Here is a 23,610-nt window from a genome sequence, read left to right as displayed (position 1 = left end):
CAACCTCTTGTACCTGAGTGGAAATGGGAACACATCACCATTGATTTCATAACTAAGCTACCTCATACAGCTAAGCAACATGATACCATCTAGGTGATTGTGGATCGTTTGACCAAGAGTGCTCACTTTTTGCCTATACGAGAGGCTATCTCGTCAGAAATGTTGGCAAGCTAGTTCATTAAGGAGGTTGTGGCTAAACATGGAGTACCGTTATCGATCGTGTCTGATATAGATACTCGATTTACTTCAAGGTTTTGGAAAAAGTTCCATGAAGCTATGGGAACGAGGTTAAACATCAGTACGGTGTATCATCCTCAAAAATATGGACAGTCCGAAAGGACGATCCAAACCCTTGAGGATATGCTACGTGCTTGTGTTTTAGATTTCGGTGTAAGTTGGGATGATCATCTGCATCTAGCAGAGTTCTCCTATAACAACAGTTATCATTCAAGCATTGGTATGCCACAATTTGAAATCCTTTATGGTAGACGATGTAGAACTCCCGTATGTTGGGGAGAGATTGGTCAGAAAGAAATGGGTAGCCTAGAGGTTGTTCAAGAAACAACTTCAAAGTTCGATCAGATTAAGGCAAGAATGAAAGCCGCTCAAGATAGACAGAAGTCGTATGCTGATAAACGACGACGGCCGATTGAGTTTAATGTTGGTGACAATGTGATGCTCAAGGTCTCGCCTTGGAAAGGAATTATCCGTTTTAGGAAGAGAGGAAAGTTGAGTCCAAGGTACATTGGACCGTTTAAAATCTTAGATCGTGTGGGCGAAGTAGCTTATAAGCTGGATTTGCCTGATGAGTTAGAAGAAATTCATTCAACCTTCCATGTTTCTCATCTGAGAAATGTCTAGCTGATGACACGTCTCACGTGCCATTGATGGACATCGAGGTTGATGAACAGTTGAACTACATTGAGCAACCGATAGAGATTGTTGATCGCAAAGAGAAGCAATTTCGTCACAAGGTTATACCCTTGTTGAAGGTGATATAGAAGCATCGCAAGGGATCAGATGCCACTTTGGAGCGCTGAGGATGAGATGCGCAAGTTTTACCCTAGTATGTTTAAGTAGTAGTTAGGTTTCGAGGATGAAACCTCTTTAAGGAGTGAAGACTTGTAACATCCTGAATATTTTAATATTAAATAAAGAAAGTTACGTTTAGTGATCGCGCGTTAATATTTAATCGGTATTAAATAAAGAAAGATAAATGGACCCAGATTAACACAAAATGGATTAAGATGGTGGATGGGCCTAGAGTCCATGGGCTTTAAGGGATACAAATACCCCCTTAAGCCATCCTAAAACCCTAACTCTCATTTCCAACACACTCAAGAACACACACACACCTTCCTTACTATATATAAACGGCCAAGAGAAAGAAGAAGATTCGAGAACGAACGAACGTTGAATATTAGTAGATCTTCCTTATACAAGATAAGTACAATATCTAAAGATCATAACCAAGCCAAACAAGACAAAACGAACTCATAAAGGTATGTTCTTGATCTTAGAGTTTATGTTTTAATAAGCGTTTGTCCTTGAAACTTAAACCGGGAATAGATCGGGTATAAACAAAATGTAAAGTAATGAACTTGATGTTAAAACGAACCTAATGAACCCATAAACATGTGCGGCTCTTTAAAGAAATCATAGATCAAGTTTTGGACTTTTTACACTTAAAGGTCCAAACTTTATGATCTTCCAGACCAAGTTTAAGCCAGGATCGGTAACAGAAATGAACACGAGTTGATAACGAACTATCATGAGGTGTTAGGGCTAGAATCGGATTAATAGATTGATCCAAAGACCCAAACTCGTAACCCACGGCTGTCTGAAGACCATCAGCTCATCGGTTACACCACAAGTCGCTTATAATGGCTTGAAACTCGATTACATTGGGCTTTATTGTTGAGCAGAATCAATTACAAAGGATCAGTTACATTATAATCGATCACATGACTATCTCGATTACATTGCAGCCGGACACAAGGTTAATCGATTACAAGCTGTTCAATTTCAGACTCGCATAAAATATGTACATATATGTGTCCGCATACACTGATAGTTATTAGTTGCATACATTGATAATTGCTTACAACAGAAACTCGCATACATTGATAATCGCTTACATGGGAACTTGCTCATAATCCCAAGACCCGATTACATTCCAAACTCTAACATAATCTTGAGTTCGATTACACTAAAGGGTCGATTACATTAGTAACTCGCTTACTTGGGATTCTCGATTACACTGCCATATCGCTTACAATCCAACTCGATCACTTTATAAATCGCTTACACCGATGACCCGATTACGACCTGGATCTGTTAAGTCCCAACACGATCACAGTGAGATCCGAATACAATAGGGGCATGGCGTATACAGGGGAGATCAATTACCATGAATCTGTCTTTATAATCAGTCAATCTCATCATCATCGATTACCTTGTAATCGATTTTGGAGGACTCGATCACTTGGTGTGGGCTGTAAGAATGAAGAATGAGGATCTGATGGGTAAAAGATAAGGAGGGGTTGGGCTTTGTTTTATCAAAACCCAACCCAAATTTTAGCCAAGCCCGATTACAACCCAAGTCCTATTACGTTCCTTACACTCGATCACTTATAGTCCGGTGAATTTGAGCAGTTACCCGATTACATTACGAAGTGGTCTAATTACTTTGTAATAGATCTCGTTGAGAGCCCGAGAGTATGTGTATGGGTAAAGGAATACTCGCTTAAATCTACGCCTAAGATTACACTTGGAGGTCCGCAAGTATGGGATAACCCGTATGTCCTTTACATACACACATACGTCTACATATTAATATACTTATAAACACATGACAGTATACAAGGAGGGACGTGAACTCGATAAAGAAAAGAATATTAAAATAATCCAAAAGTCTTATGTACTATGATCAGTAATAAAATGTTTAAAGAAAGAGAAAATAATAATAAAATAATTTAAAAACCTTACACATTAGGGTTTGTAAAATATAATAAGTAATTACAATTTAATACAAGGCCTTAGATCACACCAGACTTAGCCATTTTAACGATAATACAAATAGGGCAAGTATTGTTACGTGTAACTTACATACAGTTAGCCGGGCTCAACTAAAGAAGGGAATAACGATAAACGGAGAAAGAAACAGGATCCAGGTGAGTTTCTAGCCCCACTTCCTTGTTATGTTTTCGGGGCTGTGTGCATACTCGATGTGACTTGTTAATACACCTATCCTAAGTGATAAGTGTGTGCCATATGTGATTATGTGAAGAGTATAGATGATTGCTTGTCGGTATGTGAACGATCTTCGGATATTGCACGTACTGTCGAGTTATATTTCTGAATACGAATGTTATGTATAATGTATGAATGATATGTATGTATGTTATGAATGAATGTAATAATAGGGGTGATAATGAAAGGAAAAGTAAGGATAAATGGTTCCACACCCTAATAATATATGCGAAGGATACAGGGTTGCATACCCTACTAATATATGCGAAGGTTAAAGGGTTGCATACCCTAATAATATATGCGAAGGTTATAGGGCGAAATGCTCTTTAAAACGTAATGTATGAATATGAAAGAAAGAAAGTATGCAGGTAAGTAAGTACATTGTACAATAGTATGAAAACATAACGTATGTATGAAGGTATGTAGTTATGAATGTACTGTATGATTAACTAAAACTCACTCAGCGTAGCTGACTTTTAGTATGCACGCAGGTGAGTAGGATGAGGTAGCTCGTTTGAGGGGAACGCGTGGCATTGAATAAGAGGCTGGCATCGGAGTACTCAAGACATTTATGCTTAATGTTTTGTTTATTTTGAAAGACAAGATGTTTTAAGACAAGTTATGGATTGTTAAGAAATGTTTTATGAAAGTTTTTATATTCGCGTATGTTTTTATTAACTCTGATGATTAGAACTATGTTGACGAGTAAATTTAACGTCCAAATGTAAGGCACCGGTAACGAGGCCTTACACCAAGTTTTTAATCCACCTCATGGCCAAAGACTCGTTCAAGCCTCGTGGACCGGTCCACTTGGGCCGTCCGTGCCCCCGTCCACTGCTAGGGGGTAGTGGTGTGCGCAGCAGACACGTCGTTCGCGCCATGTCGTCCACACCCCACTACCCACAGCCTAATTGGTTGCCACTTTTACAAAATAGTTATTTTTTTAAATTAAAAACAATCTCGCCATAACAGGAAAGCATGTGACACGTTGCCGAGAAATTACAGATTATTCTCCCCTAGGTGAGAATAAAGGAAAGAAAAAGAGAAAAAGAAAAAAAGAAAATGTTGGTGTAACTGATAAGATTGGTAACACATTCCGTGTTGTTTGTCTTACATAACAAACCAAACCAAACCAAACCGACTGACCCAGTTGCCAATTTTCAAATAATAAAAACCTTGATCATTATCTTTGTTTTGTTAGTTGTATAGAAAACAAATTCATCTTCATCTTTACCAATTCAAAAATCAAAGAAACAAACATGTCATCTGCAACAACAATCCCTTCATCTAATGAGCATGAAGAACCCAGCAGCCGCCGCATCCGCCTGTTATCCCTCCACCTCAACCCACCACCGACAGGCCAGGGGCAGATCACCCAAGTCCACCTCGACCTCCAGTCGTGCGCCAAAATGATGACGACCGGTGGGCTATCCAAGTACTTGAGGGGCAGACACCGTGACGTACAGGAAGGGGTGTTCGAGTACTTCAGATCGAGGCCCGAGTTGCAAACCCCGGTCGAGATACTCAAGGATGAGTATCGGGAGCTGTGTATGAAACAGCTGGTGGGTGTTGTCAGAGAAGCTGGGATTAGGCCCTTTAGGTATGTGGTTGATGACCCGGTTAAGTATTTCGCCATTGTTGAAGCCGTTGGGAGCGTTGACATGTCGCTTGGGATCAAACTCGGCGTTCAGTACAGGTCTTGTCATTTCTCCACTTGATCAACGTAATCTGTATTTAAAACTTTTGTTTTTGTATGCAGTTTATGGGGCGGGTCCGTGCTAAACCTGGGTACCAAGAAACACAGGGATAAGTACTTTGAAGGAATTGACAATCTGGAGTATCTTGGTTGTTTTGCCATGACAGAGCTTCATCATGGTATGCTGGACCCATTTGGCCCGTTTCCTTTCTAGTCTAACCTTTTATGTTTACCTGTCTGACCCCTTTAAAACATAATGTTTTTTAAATAATAATTGATTGTGTAACGGACTACTCTTTATCTTCTCAACCCGTTTGACCAGTTACCCTTCTAGTCAAGCTTTTGAGTTTACCCGTTACCTCAAAATTAAGGCCCGAATCAACTGTTAAAACATTATTAAAGTTTATTAAAAACGATAGCTAATGAGCTTTCTTTTTACTGTTTTTAAGGTTCAAATGTTCAAGGCATCCAAACTATTGCCACCTTCGACCCGTTAACCGATGAGTTTATAATCACCACCCCGAATGACGGAGCCATAAAATGGTGGATTGGTAATGCTGCAGTTCACGGTAAATTCGCTACGGTTTTTGCTAAACTAATGTTACCGACACACGACAAAAACGTGGTCTCTGACATGGGGGTTCACGCATTTATTGTCCCAATTCGTGACCTGAAAACCCACAAAACACTTCCCGGGGTCGAAATAAACGATTGTGGTCATAAAGTTGGTCTAAACGGAGTCGATAATGGTGCATTAAGATTCCGTGACGTAAGAATCCCACGTGATAACCTTCTTAACCGATTTGGAGACGTGTCGAGAGATGGAACTTACACAAGTTCCCTTCCGACCATTAACAAACGATTTGCAGCCACATTAGGTGAGCTTGTCGGTGGACGGGTTGGGCTTGCTTATTCGTCGGTCGGTGTGCTTAAAATTTCTGCAACAATTGCAATTCGGTACTCGTTATTTAGACAACAATTTGGGCCACCGAAACAACCGGAAATTAGTATTCTCGATTATCAATCTCAACAACATAAGTTAATGCCGATGTTGGCTTCGACATACGCGTTTCATTTTTCGACTGTGCATTTGGTTGAAAAATATGCTCAAATGAAGAAAACACACGATGAACACTTGGTGGCGGATGTTCACGCGCTCTCGGCAGGGCTTAAATCGTATGTAACATCTTATACGGCGAAGTCATTAAGTATATGTCGGGAAGCATGTGGGGGCCACGGTTACGCGGCGGTTAATCGGTTTGGTAGTTTGAGGAATGATCATGATATTTTCCAAACGTTTGAAGGGGACAACACTGTGCTTTTACAACAGGTACCCTTTTTTTTGTTAACGTTTGATCTGTTGACTTAAGGGTGTGAATTTCTGGCACGACAAAATAATAAATAAGTTAAATTGGTCGGTGCCTTGTGCCAAAAGTTACAACTAAATAAGAAATTGACATAAAATTTATACTTTTTGTTGTAAAAATGGAAATTTAAAGTAGTGAAAACAAAAATAAATGAAAAACTTTTGGATCGAATTGGTCGAGTTTGGTTCAACCCGTGAATACGCGTGTCGTGTTCGGGTTCACGTTTCTGACATGATTTATGGGTTTGAGTCGCGTCTGGGTTTCTTGAGAACATGAAAATGGGCAACATATGTTGGGGTTTGACTTTTAAGCTAATAACGTGGCGTTTTTTGTATTATTTATGTAGGTGGCGGGTGATTTGTTGAAGCAGTACCAGGAGAAGTTTCGTGGTGGGACGTTTGCAGCTACATGGAGTTATTTGAGAAAGTCGATGAACACATATCTTTCTCAACCGAATCCCGTGACAGCTAGGTGGGAAAGCGAAGATCATTTACGGGATCCTAAATTCCAGCTGGATGCTTTTCGGGTAATTATTAAATTTGCCTCATGTTTTTCTTGACAATCCATCAACATTTTAATGTTATTACGCTTTCGGCTGCCAAAAATTTTGATTTTTTTAATGCTGGACCCTCAAGATTTGTAGAATCGGGTGGGTTTAGAAATATTTATATATCCCTCAGAACGTGGTATGGTATAGCATACCCTTAAAATATGATAAAAAATAACATAACATTCAACATGAAAATACATTATATAAGTGGAAGCATGTGACAAACAATTACTACTTTTTATAAGAAACTATTAATTTCAAAACTATTGTGAAACTATAATAATAAACAAAATGAAAAGTGATAACTATCTTCGTCTCCGACCATGCTTTTTTTCCAAACTCCCTAATGAAAATCTTCAATAAATAACCGACGTCAATCCCTCCCCCGATGTTCGATCGACCGGTCTGTATACCACTCAAATTCTTTAATTTCTTCTGCATGGAAACCTGCCGGCAACAACGCTGTCTTTGATCACTTTTTGGAGTTAGTCTGGTTGATTTATTGATAGAATTAAGTGATTTTGTTTCTTTTTGCAAAATAACAGAAAAAGCCATATAATAGCCATAATTATCGCAACTTCCCACGGATGAGAATAGTAATTCCATGTTTTTATTAAATATTTGGACAAGTTTGCCCCTAAGACACTATAACGAAAGGCCAATTTTAAAACACTATTTGCTTTTTTGGTAACTTTTAATCTCATCCATTAGATGCCTTGATCCAATGGTTTATAATTATTCTTAGTCTTTCTATAAAACAATCTATTTTTACTATAACTCTACCATATATATATATATATAGAGGGTTGGTATCCTTTTAGAACTCCAAAAAAGATAAGAACTTCTAGGAACTCATAACAACCGCACATATTTTTAGATTTTTTCATATATTAACGTTGTTTGAGACTTATTTTACCATTTTTATATATAAACTTTTTATTACATATATAAATCACAAGATTACATATGTGTAAAATTTATGTATTAACAAATTTACATATATATAATTTTTTTGTTTTGATATGTGTAAAAACTAATTTTCATAATTGATATCGAAAATATAGATTTAAAAAGTGATAAAACTACACTCAAATAACATTAACATACAAATTTTTTTTATAAAAAACGTTCCTTCAAGTTCTCAAATAATTTAACAGTTCTGTAATGATACTCATTATATATATATATATATATATATATATATATATATATATATATAAACGAAAACCCAAAAATCCTAGGTGTCGCGATGTGGTCGCTCTCCCTTTTTTGTAGTTACCAGATTTGCTTGATTTTTAAATGGGGGCTTCTCATGCATTTGACCCGAATTCACGGGTATGGGTCTAATCATACCCAGATATATCTTAAACGGGTTATAACAACTCATTAAATTAAAAACCAATCTCATCAAATATTTTATATAAAAATCCTAAAAAGTAGGGATATATACTAAAAATTAATATATGATTTATTTAAAAAAAAAATATATTATTTATAATTAAAAACCAATTTTATATTAAAAAAAATAAACGGGTCTTAGGTCTTATCAAACTCATATAGCTTTTAAACCGGGTTATAACATCTCTTATATTTGTAAAATAATTTATCATCAAATCATATATATATATATATATATATATATATATATATATATATATTATTAACATTCATGCTAGACACGAAAAAGAAACACAACCACTAAAAATTATTATATGATTTTTTAAAAAAGTATTATTTATAATTAAGAAAAAAATTTATAATAAAAAAAATAAGCTGGTCTTGGGTCTTACCAAACACAAATACCTTTTAAACCGGGTTATAACATCTTAGTTAATTGTGAAAACTTTTAATCATTAAACTTTGAGTATATTATAAATTTCATTAAAATAAATAAAATTAACCCAAAAAAGTATATATATATATATATATATATATATATATATATATATTAAAAATGAGTAATGTAAAACAGCCCCCGTAATACGGGGGATAAAAACTAGTATATATATATATATAGAGAGAGAGAGAGGGATAATTATAAAATTTGTTGAGTTTTAAGAAAAAACTTCATTCTTAACTACACATCTAATTAATTAGGTTAGATAATGTGGTTGAGATTAAATTTGATTAAAAAGTTAAGTAGGAGAGTGAATAAAGATGTACATTGATTACACTAATTTAAACGTCCGTTACACCTATGTAAAATGTCGACTCGGGGCGTAAAAAATGTTGTAATTTAACCTACATATATGTAAAAAAATACATAAAAAAATTAGGAATATTGGATTTTAATAATCCCTATTGAATGGTATTGGCCGATAATAATCCCTATTCATTTTATCGCCACTGGCGGTCCCAAATTCAAAAAAGTTGGCCCCCAATGGTCCCCCCGTTAAAAAGGACTTAACGACGTTATACTTTTTTCCGAATTTCAAACTAACTTTTTAGGGCTATTAATCGGAAGGAAGATACGAGTCGAATGATATAAAACTTAGCTCCAAACAATGATCTAAACGACTTGATTTTGGTTAATTGTAAGTTCAAACACCCGAATTGAAGCATTGCTTCGTTATTTTGAAGCACTGTTTTGAACTAAGTTTTACACTAATCGACTCGTATCCTCCTAACGATCAAAAGCCCTAAAACATTGGTTTGAAATTCAGAAAAAACTATAACGCCGTTAAGTCATATTTAACGGGGGACCATTGAGGGCCAACTTTTTTTAATTTGGGACCGTCACTGGCGATAAAATGAATAGGGATTATTAAAATCCAATATACGTGAGTTCTTTCGAGTTCTTAAAATTCAAAGTGGTTTTCAAAAGAAATCAACTATATATATAGATAGATAGATAAAGGATATAATACGAAAATTGATTATCGTACATTACATACGCGACCCCCACAGCCATAGATTTCAAAAACCACGCGGTGGCAAATTTGTAAATTAATTCAAAATCGTTTCCATCCTAATTAACCGTTGCATCTATTCAACCATCGTCATCGGCGTCATTTGCAGACACACATTTCAGTTGAATTTGAATTGAAATACGCCATTTGCAGAAACCTAGTTGTAGACGTTCCATAATTTTGTTCATATGATTGAATCGATGATCAAATTGAAGGTCGATTGATAATTATTTGATGATTACGAGATTATATGAAGTGATTTCATTGTTCAATTTCATGTTACATGTGTTTAATTTTTTTTGTTAGTTTTAGAATTTCTGAACACCCAGAACTTCTTAGAACTTCTAAACTTTATAAGAACTTCTTAGAACTTCTAAACTTTATCAGAACTTCTAAACTTTTTTTAACACCCAGAACTTCTTAGAACTTCTAAATTTTATCAAAACTTCTAAACCTTTTTGAACACCCAGAACTTCTAAACTTTATCCGAACTTCTAATCTTTTTTGAACACCCAGAACTTTTTAGAACTTCTAAACTTTATCAGAACTTCTAAACTTTTTTAAACACCCTGAACTTCTTAGAACGTATTAAAATGCTTAAAGATGTTCATTTTTTTTAACACCCGTAACTTCTTTGAATATATTAGAACGTTTAAAGATGTTCATTTTTTTTAACACCCGTAACTTCTTTGAATATATTAGAACGTGTAAAGATGTTCATTTTTTTAACACCCAGAACTACTTCATTGAAAGTATTAGAACGTTTAAAGATGTTCATTTTTTTTAACACCCAGAACTTCATTGAACATATCAGAACGTTTATAGGTCTTTAGTTTTGTTTCAGAACGTTTAAACATGATATTTTAAACCTAATCAGAGCTCGATTGAGTGCATTATTTCTGCAATTCCATAATCGATTGATGAATCTAAATACTTCTACATATCAATTCGATTGATTAAATCATCATTTTGGTGTTCATTTTGGTCAAAACGTTTAAACTTTGAGCAGAACGTATAAACATGAACCTTAATCATAGCTCAATTAAGTGTGTTAATCTGTATTTTCATAATCAATTGATGATTCTAAAGCCTCTTACACATCAAGTCAATTGATTAAATCATCAATTTTTGATCAATTTGAAGATTTTTAATGTTCAGTGACGTTCTATTTCAATTTTGGTTTTTGACTTTTGAGATTTTATACTGTAAGTTGTGATTAGAGTTTAGAAATTGGATGAGATAGATTAAGGAGTTCAGAATTTGGATCGGAAGCGATTTTTAATCGATGAATTTGATCGCGAACTACTGTTTTGGGTTATTTTTGAAACTGCCACCGCGTGAAATTAACATCTACGTTCAAAAAGCTCGCGTACCTAATGTACGATAACCGATTATTGTACGTTAACCTTCCTCTCTCTCTCTCTATATATATATATAATAGGGTAATTGTTTTGTGAGAAGTGTGAGAAGACATTAAAATAAAGTATACCACTTAAATAGGACACTATACCATGTAAATAGGAAACTATACAACTTTTAGAAACTATCAATCTCAACCACTAGATCCTAGATCCAATGGTCTACGTCTATTCTTATGTTTCTCACAAAACTATTGTTTTTTACTTTAACCTTACCCTATATATATCAATGTAGGCGGACTCTAGGCGGACTCTAGGCGGCCGACTGGGGAGTTGGGTGTACTCGGTGTACTCGGAAATGATAAATATAAAGCAAATAATTTTTTAAAGATTATATATGTGTCAATACCATAAGTTTACTAATATTTAAACAGTGAATATCAATATGAATAAGTGAAATACATTTTTAAATATTAAATTATTCTAAGAAGTGCTAATTATTAATTGAAAAAATGATTTTATTTCTTTAATATTATAGAAATACGATGTTCTATATATTGAAGTCAAAATCGGCCAAAGTTGACCGACTATATATGATTCTGGCTAAGGTTGAACAACTTTTATCGATTCTTAGCAACTAGGCGGAGTTAAAAGAAACTCGCCTCGGCACCATTCCTTGTAGCGAGTACTCGGCCTTGTAGACCTACTTTTACAACATTGATATATATATATACATATATGTATATATATATATATGTATATATATATATATGTATATATATATATATGTATATATATATATATGGGTGAGGATCCTAAGAGAACCTTTTCAAATTGAGAACTTTGAGAACAATTTTGGGTCACAAAAAAAACCTCTTAATAAAATTTTAAAATTTGTAAAACGAAAAAAAAAACGAAAATCTTAAAAAAGTAGAAAAACCAAAAATTTTTAGTTTTATTAAAAAAATCTAATTATACAGATATGTATATTTTATTTAATCTCGATTTATACACATATGTACATTATTAGTTATCTTAATTATCAGTTACTTAATAACATGTATAAAATAAAAAAATAAGTAATATACATATATGTATAATTTTGCTAAACCGATATTAAAATTTTTTTTTATAAAACTGGGATGAAAAATAAAAGTTTTTGGTTTTTTTACTTTTTTTTTATTTTTGGGTTTTCTTTTGTTATATATTTTTTATTATTCCTTAAAAGAGTTTTTTGTGGTCCAAAATGGTTCTCATACGATTCCAATATATATATATATACACATATATATACATATATACAGAGAGAGAGAGATGGAGAGGGAGATCAAGAGAAAACCCATCCGTAAAAAGAAAACTTAAAAAACTTCTATATAATTATTTTTAATTAAAAATAAGAAAATATCTTCAAATTCCGTTTTTGCCATTATTCTTATATTTTGTTACTCTTCACTAAAAAAAAGTAAAAAATAAATAAAAAATGCGTTGTAATGCACATACGTATTTTAGTGCGATACGGTTGTATTACATATGTATATTACTATGTATTTTTACGTTCAATAGTATTTAATTGCATGTATTCAATATTTGTGTATTGTATATGTGTAGCAGTGTTGTATTATATGCAAAAAATATAAGAAATAAAATAAAGTCGATGTATTGCACATGTGCATTAATGTTGTGTTACACATACATACTAATGTGTATTCGATGTGTGTATTAGTCTTATATTACATATATACAATAGCGTGTATCAAATATGTGCAATAGTGTTGTATTCTATGCAATACAACACTTTTGCATATATGCAATGCACACTATTACACATGTGCACTACACCGAGGAGGGTTTTTTTTAGAACAATATCAACATATAAGAATAATGAAAAAATAAGAAAGTATAATTTTTTTTTTAAAAAAAAAGTTAAAAGTAATTCTTTTAAGAGTATTTATGTTTTCTCATTAAGAGGAGTTTTCATATGATCCCACCCCTATATATATATATATAGGGGAGGGTTATACTAAAAAGTAGTTTTCTAGGAAGACTAGGAATAAATCATAGCCATTGGATAATAAAAATTAATGGTTGAGATTTAAAATTACTAAAAATCGTCATAGTTTCCTAGAATTACTTTTCACCACTATAACCGACGTAGTTTCTTAGAATTGTTCTTTCATCATATGTTGTAATGCCACTTGTCAAAAATCTATTGGTTCTTACCATTCTTAGGAAACTCTTTCTTTTTATTTGAACTCTACTATATATATATATATATGAATATGAAATTGCCTCCTTATGATAACGGTCCTATTTACACCAAACTTCTTTTTTACTTATTACGCTAGATGAGTTTTTTTGATATATTTTTTGTTTTTGTTTTGTACATTTTAATATATGTTTTAATTTGAATATAACGTTGCAATGTGTTTAATTTCAGCATAAATTTTACAAAAAATGGAGTCATAATAAATATACCAACGAACAAAGTTTTATATTTCATGCGGCTCTGTTCAATCAATCAATCATACCCAGTGGAATCCCATCAATAGCAAAGCTATAAGTAGAGTCTGGGGAGGGCGGGATGTAGGCACACCGTACCTCTATCCAATGGGATAGAGAGGTGGCTTCCAGGGAGACCCTATGCTCAAAGAAACATATGTATGAGAGAAATATGAGGGCATGAAAGTTTAGTAGTAATATAATTGATAATAGCACGTCGTAAAATTAATAATACTAATACATGTATAGATAACAATATAGGGATATATGAAAAGAGAAAAACATAATGGTGTGTAACCAAAATAAGGTAAAGAAAAACCCCTAAGGTATTCATTTCTCCCTAACAATCCTTAACCTTAATTCTAAGTCTCCAAGAATTCCTATACTCAACCATGTCCTCAGAGAGGTTTAGGTCTAGCAAATCATGTCTAATCCTCTCCTCCCAAGTCGATTTAGGTCGGCCTCTACCATGTCCTCAGAGAGGTTTAGGTCTAGCAAATCATGTTTAATCCTCACCTCCCAAGTCAATTTAGGTCGGCCTCTACCCCTCCTTCCCTCAATAGTAATGTTTTCTACGGATCTAACAGGGTTCGTCGTCTGTCTTCTCTTCACATGTCCAAACCATCTCAATCTCAACTCTCCCATCTTGTCGGATATGTTAGCTACCCCTAATCTTTCCCGAAACACTGTTTCTTATTCGGTCTAACCTTGTGTGCCCACACATCCAGCGTAACATTCTCATTTCTGCTACCTCCATTTTCCGCCTCCATTTTCCGCTCTTGTGTCTTCTTGATGGCCCAACAATCGGTTCCATATAACATTGCAGGTCTAACTGCGACCCTATAAAATTTTCGATTTCCTAAAATTTATATCAAAATGTATATTAGAATAAACCCATCACAACACTACACTCGTTTTTATAGAACATTATATATTAAAAGAAAACTATAATATATTAACTAAAGCAAATCACTTGATGTAATAAGTAAAAATTTTGGTACAAACAGATCCATCCTTATTATATACAATTTAGAAGATGGCAAAACTTCCAAATATATATGTATGCGTGCAGTATCGAACATCAAGATTGTTACAAAGTGCTGCGGTCCGATTAAGAAAGCATACGAAGACTCTTGGAAGCTTCGGTGCATGGAATAGATGTTTGAATCATCTTTTGACACTTGCAGAATCCCACATTGAAACCGTCATTCTTGAAAACTTTATTGAAGCAATTAAGAGGTACATAAATATTATTGTCTAGTTTATCAAATATTCTTGACCATCTATAAGATTTGGTTGTTTTGTTTATGTTGTTAATAATTTAGTTGCCCCGATGCAAACTCTCGAGCTGCTCTTAAGCTTGTTTGTGATCTTTATGCCTTGAATCTCATATGGAACGATATTGGAACTTACCGTAACGTGGACTATGTTGCCCCTAACAAAGCCAAGGTTAATAACGTTTTGTTATTTATAATAATGTCATTTTATCTCATGTTTCTAAATGTGTGAATTAAACAAGCATTTTTTTTTTCTCCCTTATTTTGTGTAGGCGATTCATAAGCTGGCGGATTATTTAAGTTTTCAGGTGAAGAACATTGCTAAAGAACTTGTTGATGCTTTCGATTTACCTGATTACGTGATACGTGCACCGATAGGCAAACAGTCACCGGATGAAGCCTATGCAGAATATACTCAATATGTTGGCTTCTAAGTCGTATAACTCGGAAATAGAAGAATATGGGCAATATCTGAAATGATATTATAAGCATGCTGAATTTGTTATGTTCTTTTTAAATGATTCGACTGTTATTTTTGTGAAATTACGAAAATAACACAAGACTTTATGAAAATGATATATATGCTACACAGTTTGGTTACTAGGTTTGATGGTTCCACTGAGTTTCATACCATTGTTTGTTTCGAAAGGTTGTTTGGACCATGTCCAGTTAAGGCATCTTGCTTGTTTATATTAAGGTAGGCTGGTTACCGGTACGGTCGTGAAAACAGATGAAAGTTTGGGATTGAGTTTGAAAACATATCTCTAGATTATTGAACTCCTACCTAGAACTCTTTGTACACTTGCAAATATGAGAAATTAAACCTAAATCTAGCATATAATGTCAACTAATATTTACATCAACATTGTTATGATAAACTAGTGACCGCGTTGATAGGGCGGAATTCCGGTAGTCAACGATATTTCAAACGCCATCAAGCTTTCCGAACTGGAACCCGGAAACAGACGACAATCATCGTAGGCTCAGATACATGATCATCATAGCCGATATCAACAAAATCTCTCTCAATCTGCATTCATGTCTCCAAAATAACAGTAAAAAATTGAAAATAAACCTTTAAACGAACAAAAAAAGAATCATCATTGGCCTAGTGTAACACCCACCAAAATTTCATTTCGAAAGATCAAATTTTAAAAAGTTGAGGGGCCGAACTTGTAAATACCCAATATAAGTTAAATTAATATAAACATAAAATTTGATTGTCCCAAAATATAAAATAATATAATATTTTTGTTTATATTAAAACAGTCCTATAAAAATAGAAAATGATCTTTCGAAATTATGAGACATTTAACAAACATTAACATTTACTAAATGATTAACTTATTACAATAAAATAAAAATAAAAGAAAGAAAAAATAAAAATCTTCATTTAGAAACAAATGTGGCGTCTGCCACTTATATCATTATTATTGTTATTATTTATTATAATTATATTATCATTATTATATAAAAAGACTTTATAATTAAGAAATAACTTGAAGAGTCATTTATGCAATTGAGTGCCATCATTTATTTTAGACTAACACATGTCCCCATCATTTATATATTATATATACAGAGAGAGAAAAGAATTCAAATAAAAAATAAATGTTTTGTGAGAAGTGTGAGAAGAGCTTTAAAATAAAGCAAACCATCTAAATATGACACTATACAATATAAATATGAAACAATACAATTATTTAGAAACTACCAATCTTAACCACTAGATCATAAATCCAATGGCCTATATCTATTCTTATTCTTCTCACAAAAATATTGTTTTTTACAATAACCCTACCATATATATATATATGATCACAAATATTAAGTATGTACTATAAATGGGTAAATTGAGTGAGAGTTCAATAATCTAGAGAGAGAGAGAGAGAGAAATCAAAAGTTTAGAGTGATGATTGAAAGTGCTATAACGGTTATCACGGTAGTATGTGGTGGCACCCAAGACCGTCAGTGAGCGTGGCTTCACTCTTAACTGGTGTGACCATCATGTCTAGAATAACATGATGGTTCTGGTCAAGCATAAAAAGCTATAACCTCCGACTCACATTTAGCCGTTCAGTTCATGCAGGTCCGAAATAATAGACCGAGTAGAGTTGATCCATAATCTCAACTATATACTATGTGAGTACGTCCAACTCTCTTTTTATATAAGCCTTTTCAAATATTAGTCATACTTTCGAAAATGTTTGATCGACTTGGTTGCATATATTGCATGCAACATATAAAATTGTTAAGAAAAATATATAATTACACTCTTTTTGAATAATGAATAATTGAGTTATTTTAAAGAGTCTACAAAAGTGTTTTGAACAAACAATAACTTATATAAGTTAAACAAAACAAACTACACATATATAAATAGAAATCTAATGTGTACAAAAAGAATGATATAAATATAAGCACTGTATAGCTCGACTATGATTGTAGAAGATAAATATTTATATTCTAACAAAGAGGAATGAAAATTAAACATGGCTAGTATGAACTCATGTGGGCTTTTGTAATTTATATGACCTACAGGGAGAGCTAGTCGAGAAAATAAGTAAATAGCTAGTAAGGACCCGACGTGGGCATTGTCAGATGTAAGACCTACATGGAGACCTAGCTATATATAAATACGGCTAGTAAAGAACCGAGTTGTAGTCACAAAACGTAAAATAGTATCTTGGTGACCTAGCTATGTGCTAGAAAAGAACCAATGTTGTTTGTGACTACGGAAAACAATATCTTGGTGACCTTGTTCGTATCATAACACTAGACAACGGTTTAGTGGCATAAAGGTGATATTAAGATCTTGTGATGATCCAGATAAAATAAAAGTACACAGATTGAAAAATAAACATTAATGAATAGTAATTACGAGCGTTATGTCATTTACTACAAAATAAATGTTTATTCAAAAAGCAGTAATAAAGAATAGATGTGTAACTTACTTTAGCGTTGGATTTACTCATAAACACAGTTCTACAAATCAGAGTTTATTAAAACTTTCGCGTAAACGTTAACTTAAATCATTCATTACAAAACATTAAGTCATTTCTTTAAAACCATGATAATAAACATCATATTTAAAACACCATTACTTTCATCTTCAGATGCCAGCCGCTCAATCCGATGTGCCAACCTCATGCTAGCTCTTTAATCATATTCACCTGCGTGCATATTAAAAGTCAGCTACGCTGAGTGAGTTCTAGTTAATAAGGCGACATACAATACATACACATATCTTACACACATACATATCTTAACCTTGTATAAATATCCATAAGAGGAACGTCGCATAATATCTATAAAAGAACCATGGCTATTGCCCATGCTATACATATATTCCATAGATGGACGCTCTGCATAAATTCTCCATAGAAGGACGCTCTATATACTTCCATAGAAGGAACATCCTATATATTTCCATAGAAGGAACACTATGCTTTCCATTAAAGGAACACTATGCTTTCCATTAAAGGAACACTACGCTTTCCATTAAAGGAACACTATGCTTTCCATTGAAGGAACACTCAATGTGTATTATCCGTAGAAGGAACTATGTACATAATTTATTATTTAATATCCATATAAGGAGACAATCACTATACTTGGAAATACATGCAATATCCAAAGATCGTTCACGTACCGACAAGCAATCATCCTTACATTACATACAATATTCAAATCCATATTTATAACATGACAGTACGTGCAATATCCGAAGATCGTTCACGTACCGACACACCTCATCTTTACATTACACACAATATTCATATCTATTTTATTAATCTGACAGTACGTGTAATATCCGAAGATCGTTCACGTATCGACAAACCCTAATCTTTACGTTACACACAATATTCATATATATTTTATTAATCTGACAGTGCGTGCAATATCCGAAGATCGTTCACGTACTGACAAGCTTTCATTCTCATTCAAGACATATATAGATAACATATAAATCATATATAGCATACACTTACCAATTTAGGGTAAGTGTATTAACTATCACATCGAGTATGCACACAGCCCCGAAAACATAACCAGGAATGGGGCTAGAAACTCACCTGAACTCGGTTACGTTCAATGTTGATGGTTACTCATTCCGAGAGGTGTGTACGGCTAACTGTATAACAATTACACATAACGATTAACTATCACTACCCATATCACGTTTCTAGTATAACAATAGCCCACAACGAATGGGGGTCCGGGGGCAGCGCCCCTGGCAGCGGGGTTCTAGGGGCGGCAGCCCCTAGCGGGGTCCAAGGGGCAGAGCCCCTGGCTGGGGTTAAGTTTCTTAACACATTTTCCCTTAGGATTTTAAATTCTTATTCTAATTCGTTAACTCATTTTCTATAACGAATTAAGTCTGATTCGTTAACTAATTCGTTACTCTAGTTCGTTATCTTGTCATCATCAGGTTCGTCAATCTGATTCGCTATCTGAATATGACGTGATTTGTTGTTCTAGTTCGTTATATGAGCACCATCTGATTCGTTACCTTGACATCCGCTGATTCGCTAGCTGATTCGTTATTAGAATCTAACGAATGGATGAATAACGAATCAAGGGTTTATTCGTTATCAAGTCACATCAATTAAGGGCTCATTCGTCAGGAATGCGTAACGAATTACTATCCATAACGAACTATCAGCTGTTCTTATCCAGACTTTAACTCAGGGTCAAAGTCAAAATTGTCATGAACACGAAATGGTTAACAGTTACCATATATGCAATTAAACCCTCATTTCTTAACCAAATAACACGATTTTGGTACCATTGAACTCGCAATCCAAGCGCCTACAAACCCTAACCATCAAATCGGCCAAGCATTCACGTTTAATGGGTGCTATTTGGGCATATATAGGTACGACCCGTTTATCAATCGATTAACCCATCGAATCTTAACCAATTCTAGTGAGGTTTGTTGTTTTGGATTCGTTTAAAACATACTAAAACAGATCTATGATTTCCTAAACCAAACCGAACCTATATGAAAGATTTCTAAATATAAACGTACCTTAAACGAGTCGTTCTACGAACACGGTCAAGTTTGATGTTGTTTTAGCTTGTCACGACGATCTAGCACCAACTGAATCGGGTTTCCACCTTCGGATCTTGGCTCGGGATATTGGATAGTGTTTGTGTGTGTTTTTCAAGGTGTACGCTAAGGTGTAGATTTGGATAAAATGGAAAGGATTAGGGTTTAAGGGGTATTTATACTCTCTTAAGCCCCTGGACCTAAGGCCCATCTTTCCTTTTTGGTCCATAATTAATCCCATCTAAAAGCCTACTTATCCTATCATATTTTATTATTATTATTATTATTATTATTATTATTATTATTATTATTAACCGAACGAAAAATTTTGGGATGTTACACACTAGACAATGGTTTAGTGGCATAAAGGTGATATTAAGATCCTGTGATGATCCAGATAAAATAAAAGTACACAGATTGAAAAATAAACATTAATGAATAGTAATTACGAGCGTTATGTCATTTACTACAAAATAAATGTTTATTCAAAAAGCAGTAATAGAGAATAGATGTGTAACTATCTAAAAAAAATACAAGATTTGATCAGTAAAGATTCAAAAAATCAGAAATTTAATTGAGTAATATAATATTTTTGGACAATAAAATTTTGTCATAAAAATATATAAAAGAATAAGCCGGTCCTATCAAAAGTATATTTTTAAACAAGTAAATTTTTGTTGTCAAATGACGTATTCACCGGCATTAGCTGATGTACGTTTTCAAAAGTATTTTTTCAGGGATAAAACGAAGATAGAAAAATTAGTAAGGATAGATTGCCCAAAGGATGCTAACTCATAGGCAACGTTGGAACCTTGTGGCTATATTTTGTACTATGGGTGTGTGAGTGGGTGGGGATTGGGTGGTTTGGTCATTTAGTGGTGGAGAAGAAGGTGGTGTTTGTGGTGGGATTTGATATGTTTGAGCAATTGGTGATGGTGGGTGGGATGGTGTTTGTGGTGGAGTGCCAAAGGTGTGGTTGGTGGTGTTGGTATGATCTGTGACTCCCCCCTGAGGTTGTGCTACATCATCAAAGTTTGCATCACCTCCTTCTGCATTACCATCATCATTATCAGCATCATCATTATCATCTCCTGAATCATTATCCCCATCATCTCCTTCATCTGAATCATCATCCCCGTCATCTCCTTCATCTGAATCATCATCCCCATCATCTCCTAATCATCCTCACTCTCCTCTTCCTGTTGTTCCTCAGCTAAAATCTCATGCAAGTGAGGAATTTCAATATCATCAACCATCAGCCATGGTAAATTTTCGTACACTTCATCAGGATTGAATCTGCTTGTACTACTCAAAGTTGCAATCGTTTTGTATGTATCGGGATCTTGTAACACATGAGTGACTCCAGTAACACGCAATTCCTCCAACTCTTGATTGAAAATGATTTGTAAGAACCAGGGATAGGCTAAGAATTTATCTTTGTTTGACTTTTTCAGATTGCTCACAAGTCCTTCAAAGATCAATCTTGAAAAATTTAATGGATATCTGAACAGAACAGCAACAGTGGCATTTGCCAGATCCTGACTAATAAGAGTCCATGATCCTTTTCGAGGGCCAAAACCCTGAATGATGTGGTGTATTAAAAATCTATATATGTTGGGGAACATTCCCTTCTGGAATTGTCTGTCATGCACCGTCCCCTGATAACCCATCACCTGCCCGAATATCTTGAAAAGTTGGATAGTTTTTAAGTGAATCGAATCTGGATTATCGTCATTCAACTGCAAACATCTTCTAATAACCCCTTCGTCTATTCGAATCTCCAGATTTGCTACAGTGGCTTCAATCCTCCGCCCGTTGATATCATCAAAAAGTCTCGCCGATTGCCAAAAATTTAGTGAATGTTTTCGGTATATTATTAGGCACTCTGTCAATGCAAAATTAATGTTTGACAGTTGAAGCCATCTTATTATCACAACAACTTCTTCATTAGCCGGAGTGACTTGTAACAAGGGACACATGTTGTGTTTGTGCTCAAAGATATATCTTGGTTGGTTATCATCCGCCAAATCTGAAAACATACACAAAACATATTCAAAGTAGAAATTTGTCATAAAGTCCACAACTTTAAGTAATTTCAAGTTATAATTTTGAAGAAGATTAAGAGAAAATTTCATTAAGAGCCTGATCTTCGACAAGTTTATAACCTACACAAGAAACAGAAAATTTAGTAATCATGAATAATCAAAGCCCAATATCACCTAATCGTGGTCGAAAAACATTTAATTAAAGATTACTGAGTCGAATTGTGAGGGCTGATAAATTAGGGTTAGGATTATGATGAATACGATAAGTCGGTTTAGGTTTTTCAGAGAGCAATCAGTGGAAGGAGAGAGATAGAGAGGGAAAATAATGTTGAAAAACTTCTCTCATTCCGTCTTATATACCTTTTGAAAGTGAGTTTTAAATGCTTTTTGTCGTTTAGTGAGTTAATAGCTGTCATAAAACAAGCTTATCTATAAAGAAATTTTAACACTTAAAACCTTGCGCGATAAAGTTAACTTACCAAACCTTGCTTTGAAAAAGTTCATTTTAGTTTACAAGGCTTGCTTCGTACCTTCCACTATTACAAAGCTTGCTCGATTTAGTCAAGAACTATTAAAAGTGAATTTAAGTAAAATGAAGAAAGTTTACTCGAAATACAAGATCGCTTGAGAACTGAATCACAAGACAGATAATCAAGTATACATATCAAGTAGGCAACCTTTCTAGGAATCAATTAAGATATCCAAATGAATCTCAAACATACTTCCAATTACTAACCTTACCCGAATAACTCAACCTATCACAAACCTTACCCGAAAATAGTTAACAATCATTCAGTCAAGCATACTTTGATGCAAAGTATGCCCGAAAACCTTCAAGAATACAAAGTGTGCTAGAAGTGGATTCCTAACACAAAGTGTACTCGAAAAGTGAATTTGAAATTACCATTTATATTAAGGGAACACTTGAAAAACACAAGGTGTGCCCGGGAAACTAGGTTTTCCCGAAAACACTTGTAATTTCAAAGAATCATAATCACAAGTAACACATAGCTTGCTCGAAATGAGTTTAAGCATTAAGACAAACACCTAAGTGTGCTATAATGTCCACAATCACTAAAGCTTGCTAGAATATCACATCTAGTCACAAAGCTTGCTAGATTGACTTAAAACAACCTGTAAAACAGTTAAGTTTGCTAGAAGGTAGAGAAATCAACAAATCTTGCTAGTGAAAAGTGTAATCAATCATACCAACTAGTTTGCTAGATACAGATGAACTTTCAAATAAATCACTAAAGTATGCTCGAAAGTCCTAACTATATAAAAGCTTGCTAGTAAACTTCATATTCAAATATCAAGCTTGCTCGGAAAGTTAAACTTGGAAGTAGAATAGTGAACTCTACCCAAAAAGTGTTAAGTACTTCAAAGCATGCTCGAAATTCACAAACTTAGATAAAACATCTAAGTATACTCGGAAAGGTTGTAAAGCATCAAACCTTACCCGAAAATACATATCCAACCTTTTTGAAGGTAAAATGCAACACTTTTTAACTTAAACAAAATATCAGTTAAATTTATCAATAAAAATCATTGTTTAAGAGCAAATGGTGCATTTAGAGATCAAATTTCAGTTATGTTTCTTTTCA

The 23,610-nt window shown here is 34.0% G+C and overlaps 1 protein-coding gene across 1 annotated transcript; it reads left to right on the top strand.

Annotated features, from left to right (window-relative positions):
* The first annotated feature begins 4,511 nt into the window (after positions 1 to 4,511).
* Positions 4,512 to 15,527, top strand: LOC143596285 (acyl-coenzyme A oxidase 2, peroxisomal-like). The gene is made up of 7 exons (XM_077075099.1): positions 4,512 to 4,948; positions 5,012 to 5,127; positions 5,398 to 6,278; positions 6,662 to 6,841; positions 14,704 to 14,870; positions 14,957 to 15,080; positions 15,181 to 15,527. Exons 1-7 carry the CDS (start codon positions 4,512 to 4,514, stop codon positions 15,340 to 15,342), a joined length of 2,067 nt encoding a protein of 688 aa, XP_076931214.1. The 3' UTR covers positions 15,343 to 15,527.
* The last annotated feature ends 8,083 nt before the right edge of the window (positions 15,528 to 23,610 follow it).

Source organism: Bidens hawaiensis, unplaced genomic scaffold (assembly GCF_021521415.1).
Source record: "Bidens hawaiensis isolate Kalapana, Puna unplaced genomic scaffold, B.hawaiensis_p1.1 tig00046200_1, whole genome shotgun sequence".
Taxonomy (NCBI): domain Eukaryota; kingdom Viridiplantae; phylum Streptophyta; class Magnoliopsida; order Asterales; family Asteraceae; genus Bidens; species Bidens hawaiensis.
This window is presented reverse-complemented; position numbering and strand designations above follow the sequence as displayed.

Coding starts and splice junctions, on each gene's coding strand:
- LOC143596285 (XM_077075099.1), top strand. CDS start 4,512: ATGTCATCTGCAACAACAATCCCTTCATCTAATGAGCATGAAGAACCC. Junction 5,128..5,397: donor CATGACAGAGCTTCATCATG/GTATGCTGGACC, acceptor ACTGTTTTTAAG/GTTCAAATGTTCAAGGCATC. Junction 14,871..14,956: donor TTTATTGAAGCAATTAAGAG/GTACATAAATAT, acceptor TTAATAATTTAG/TTGCCCCGATGCAAACTCTC.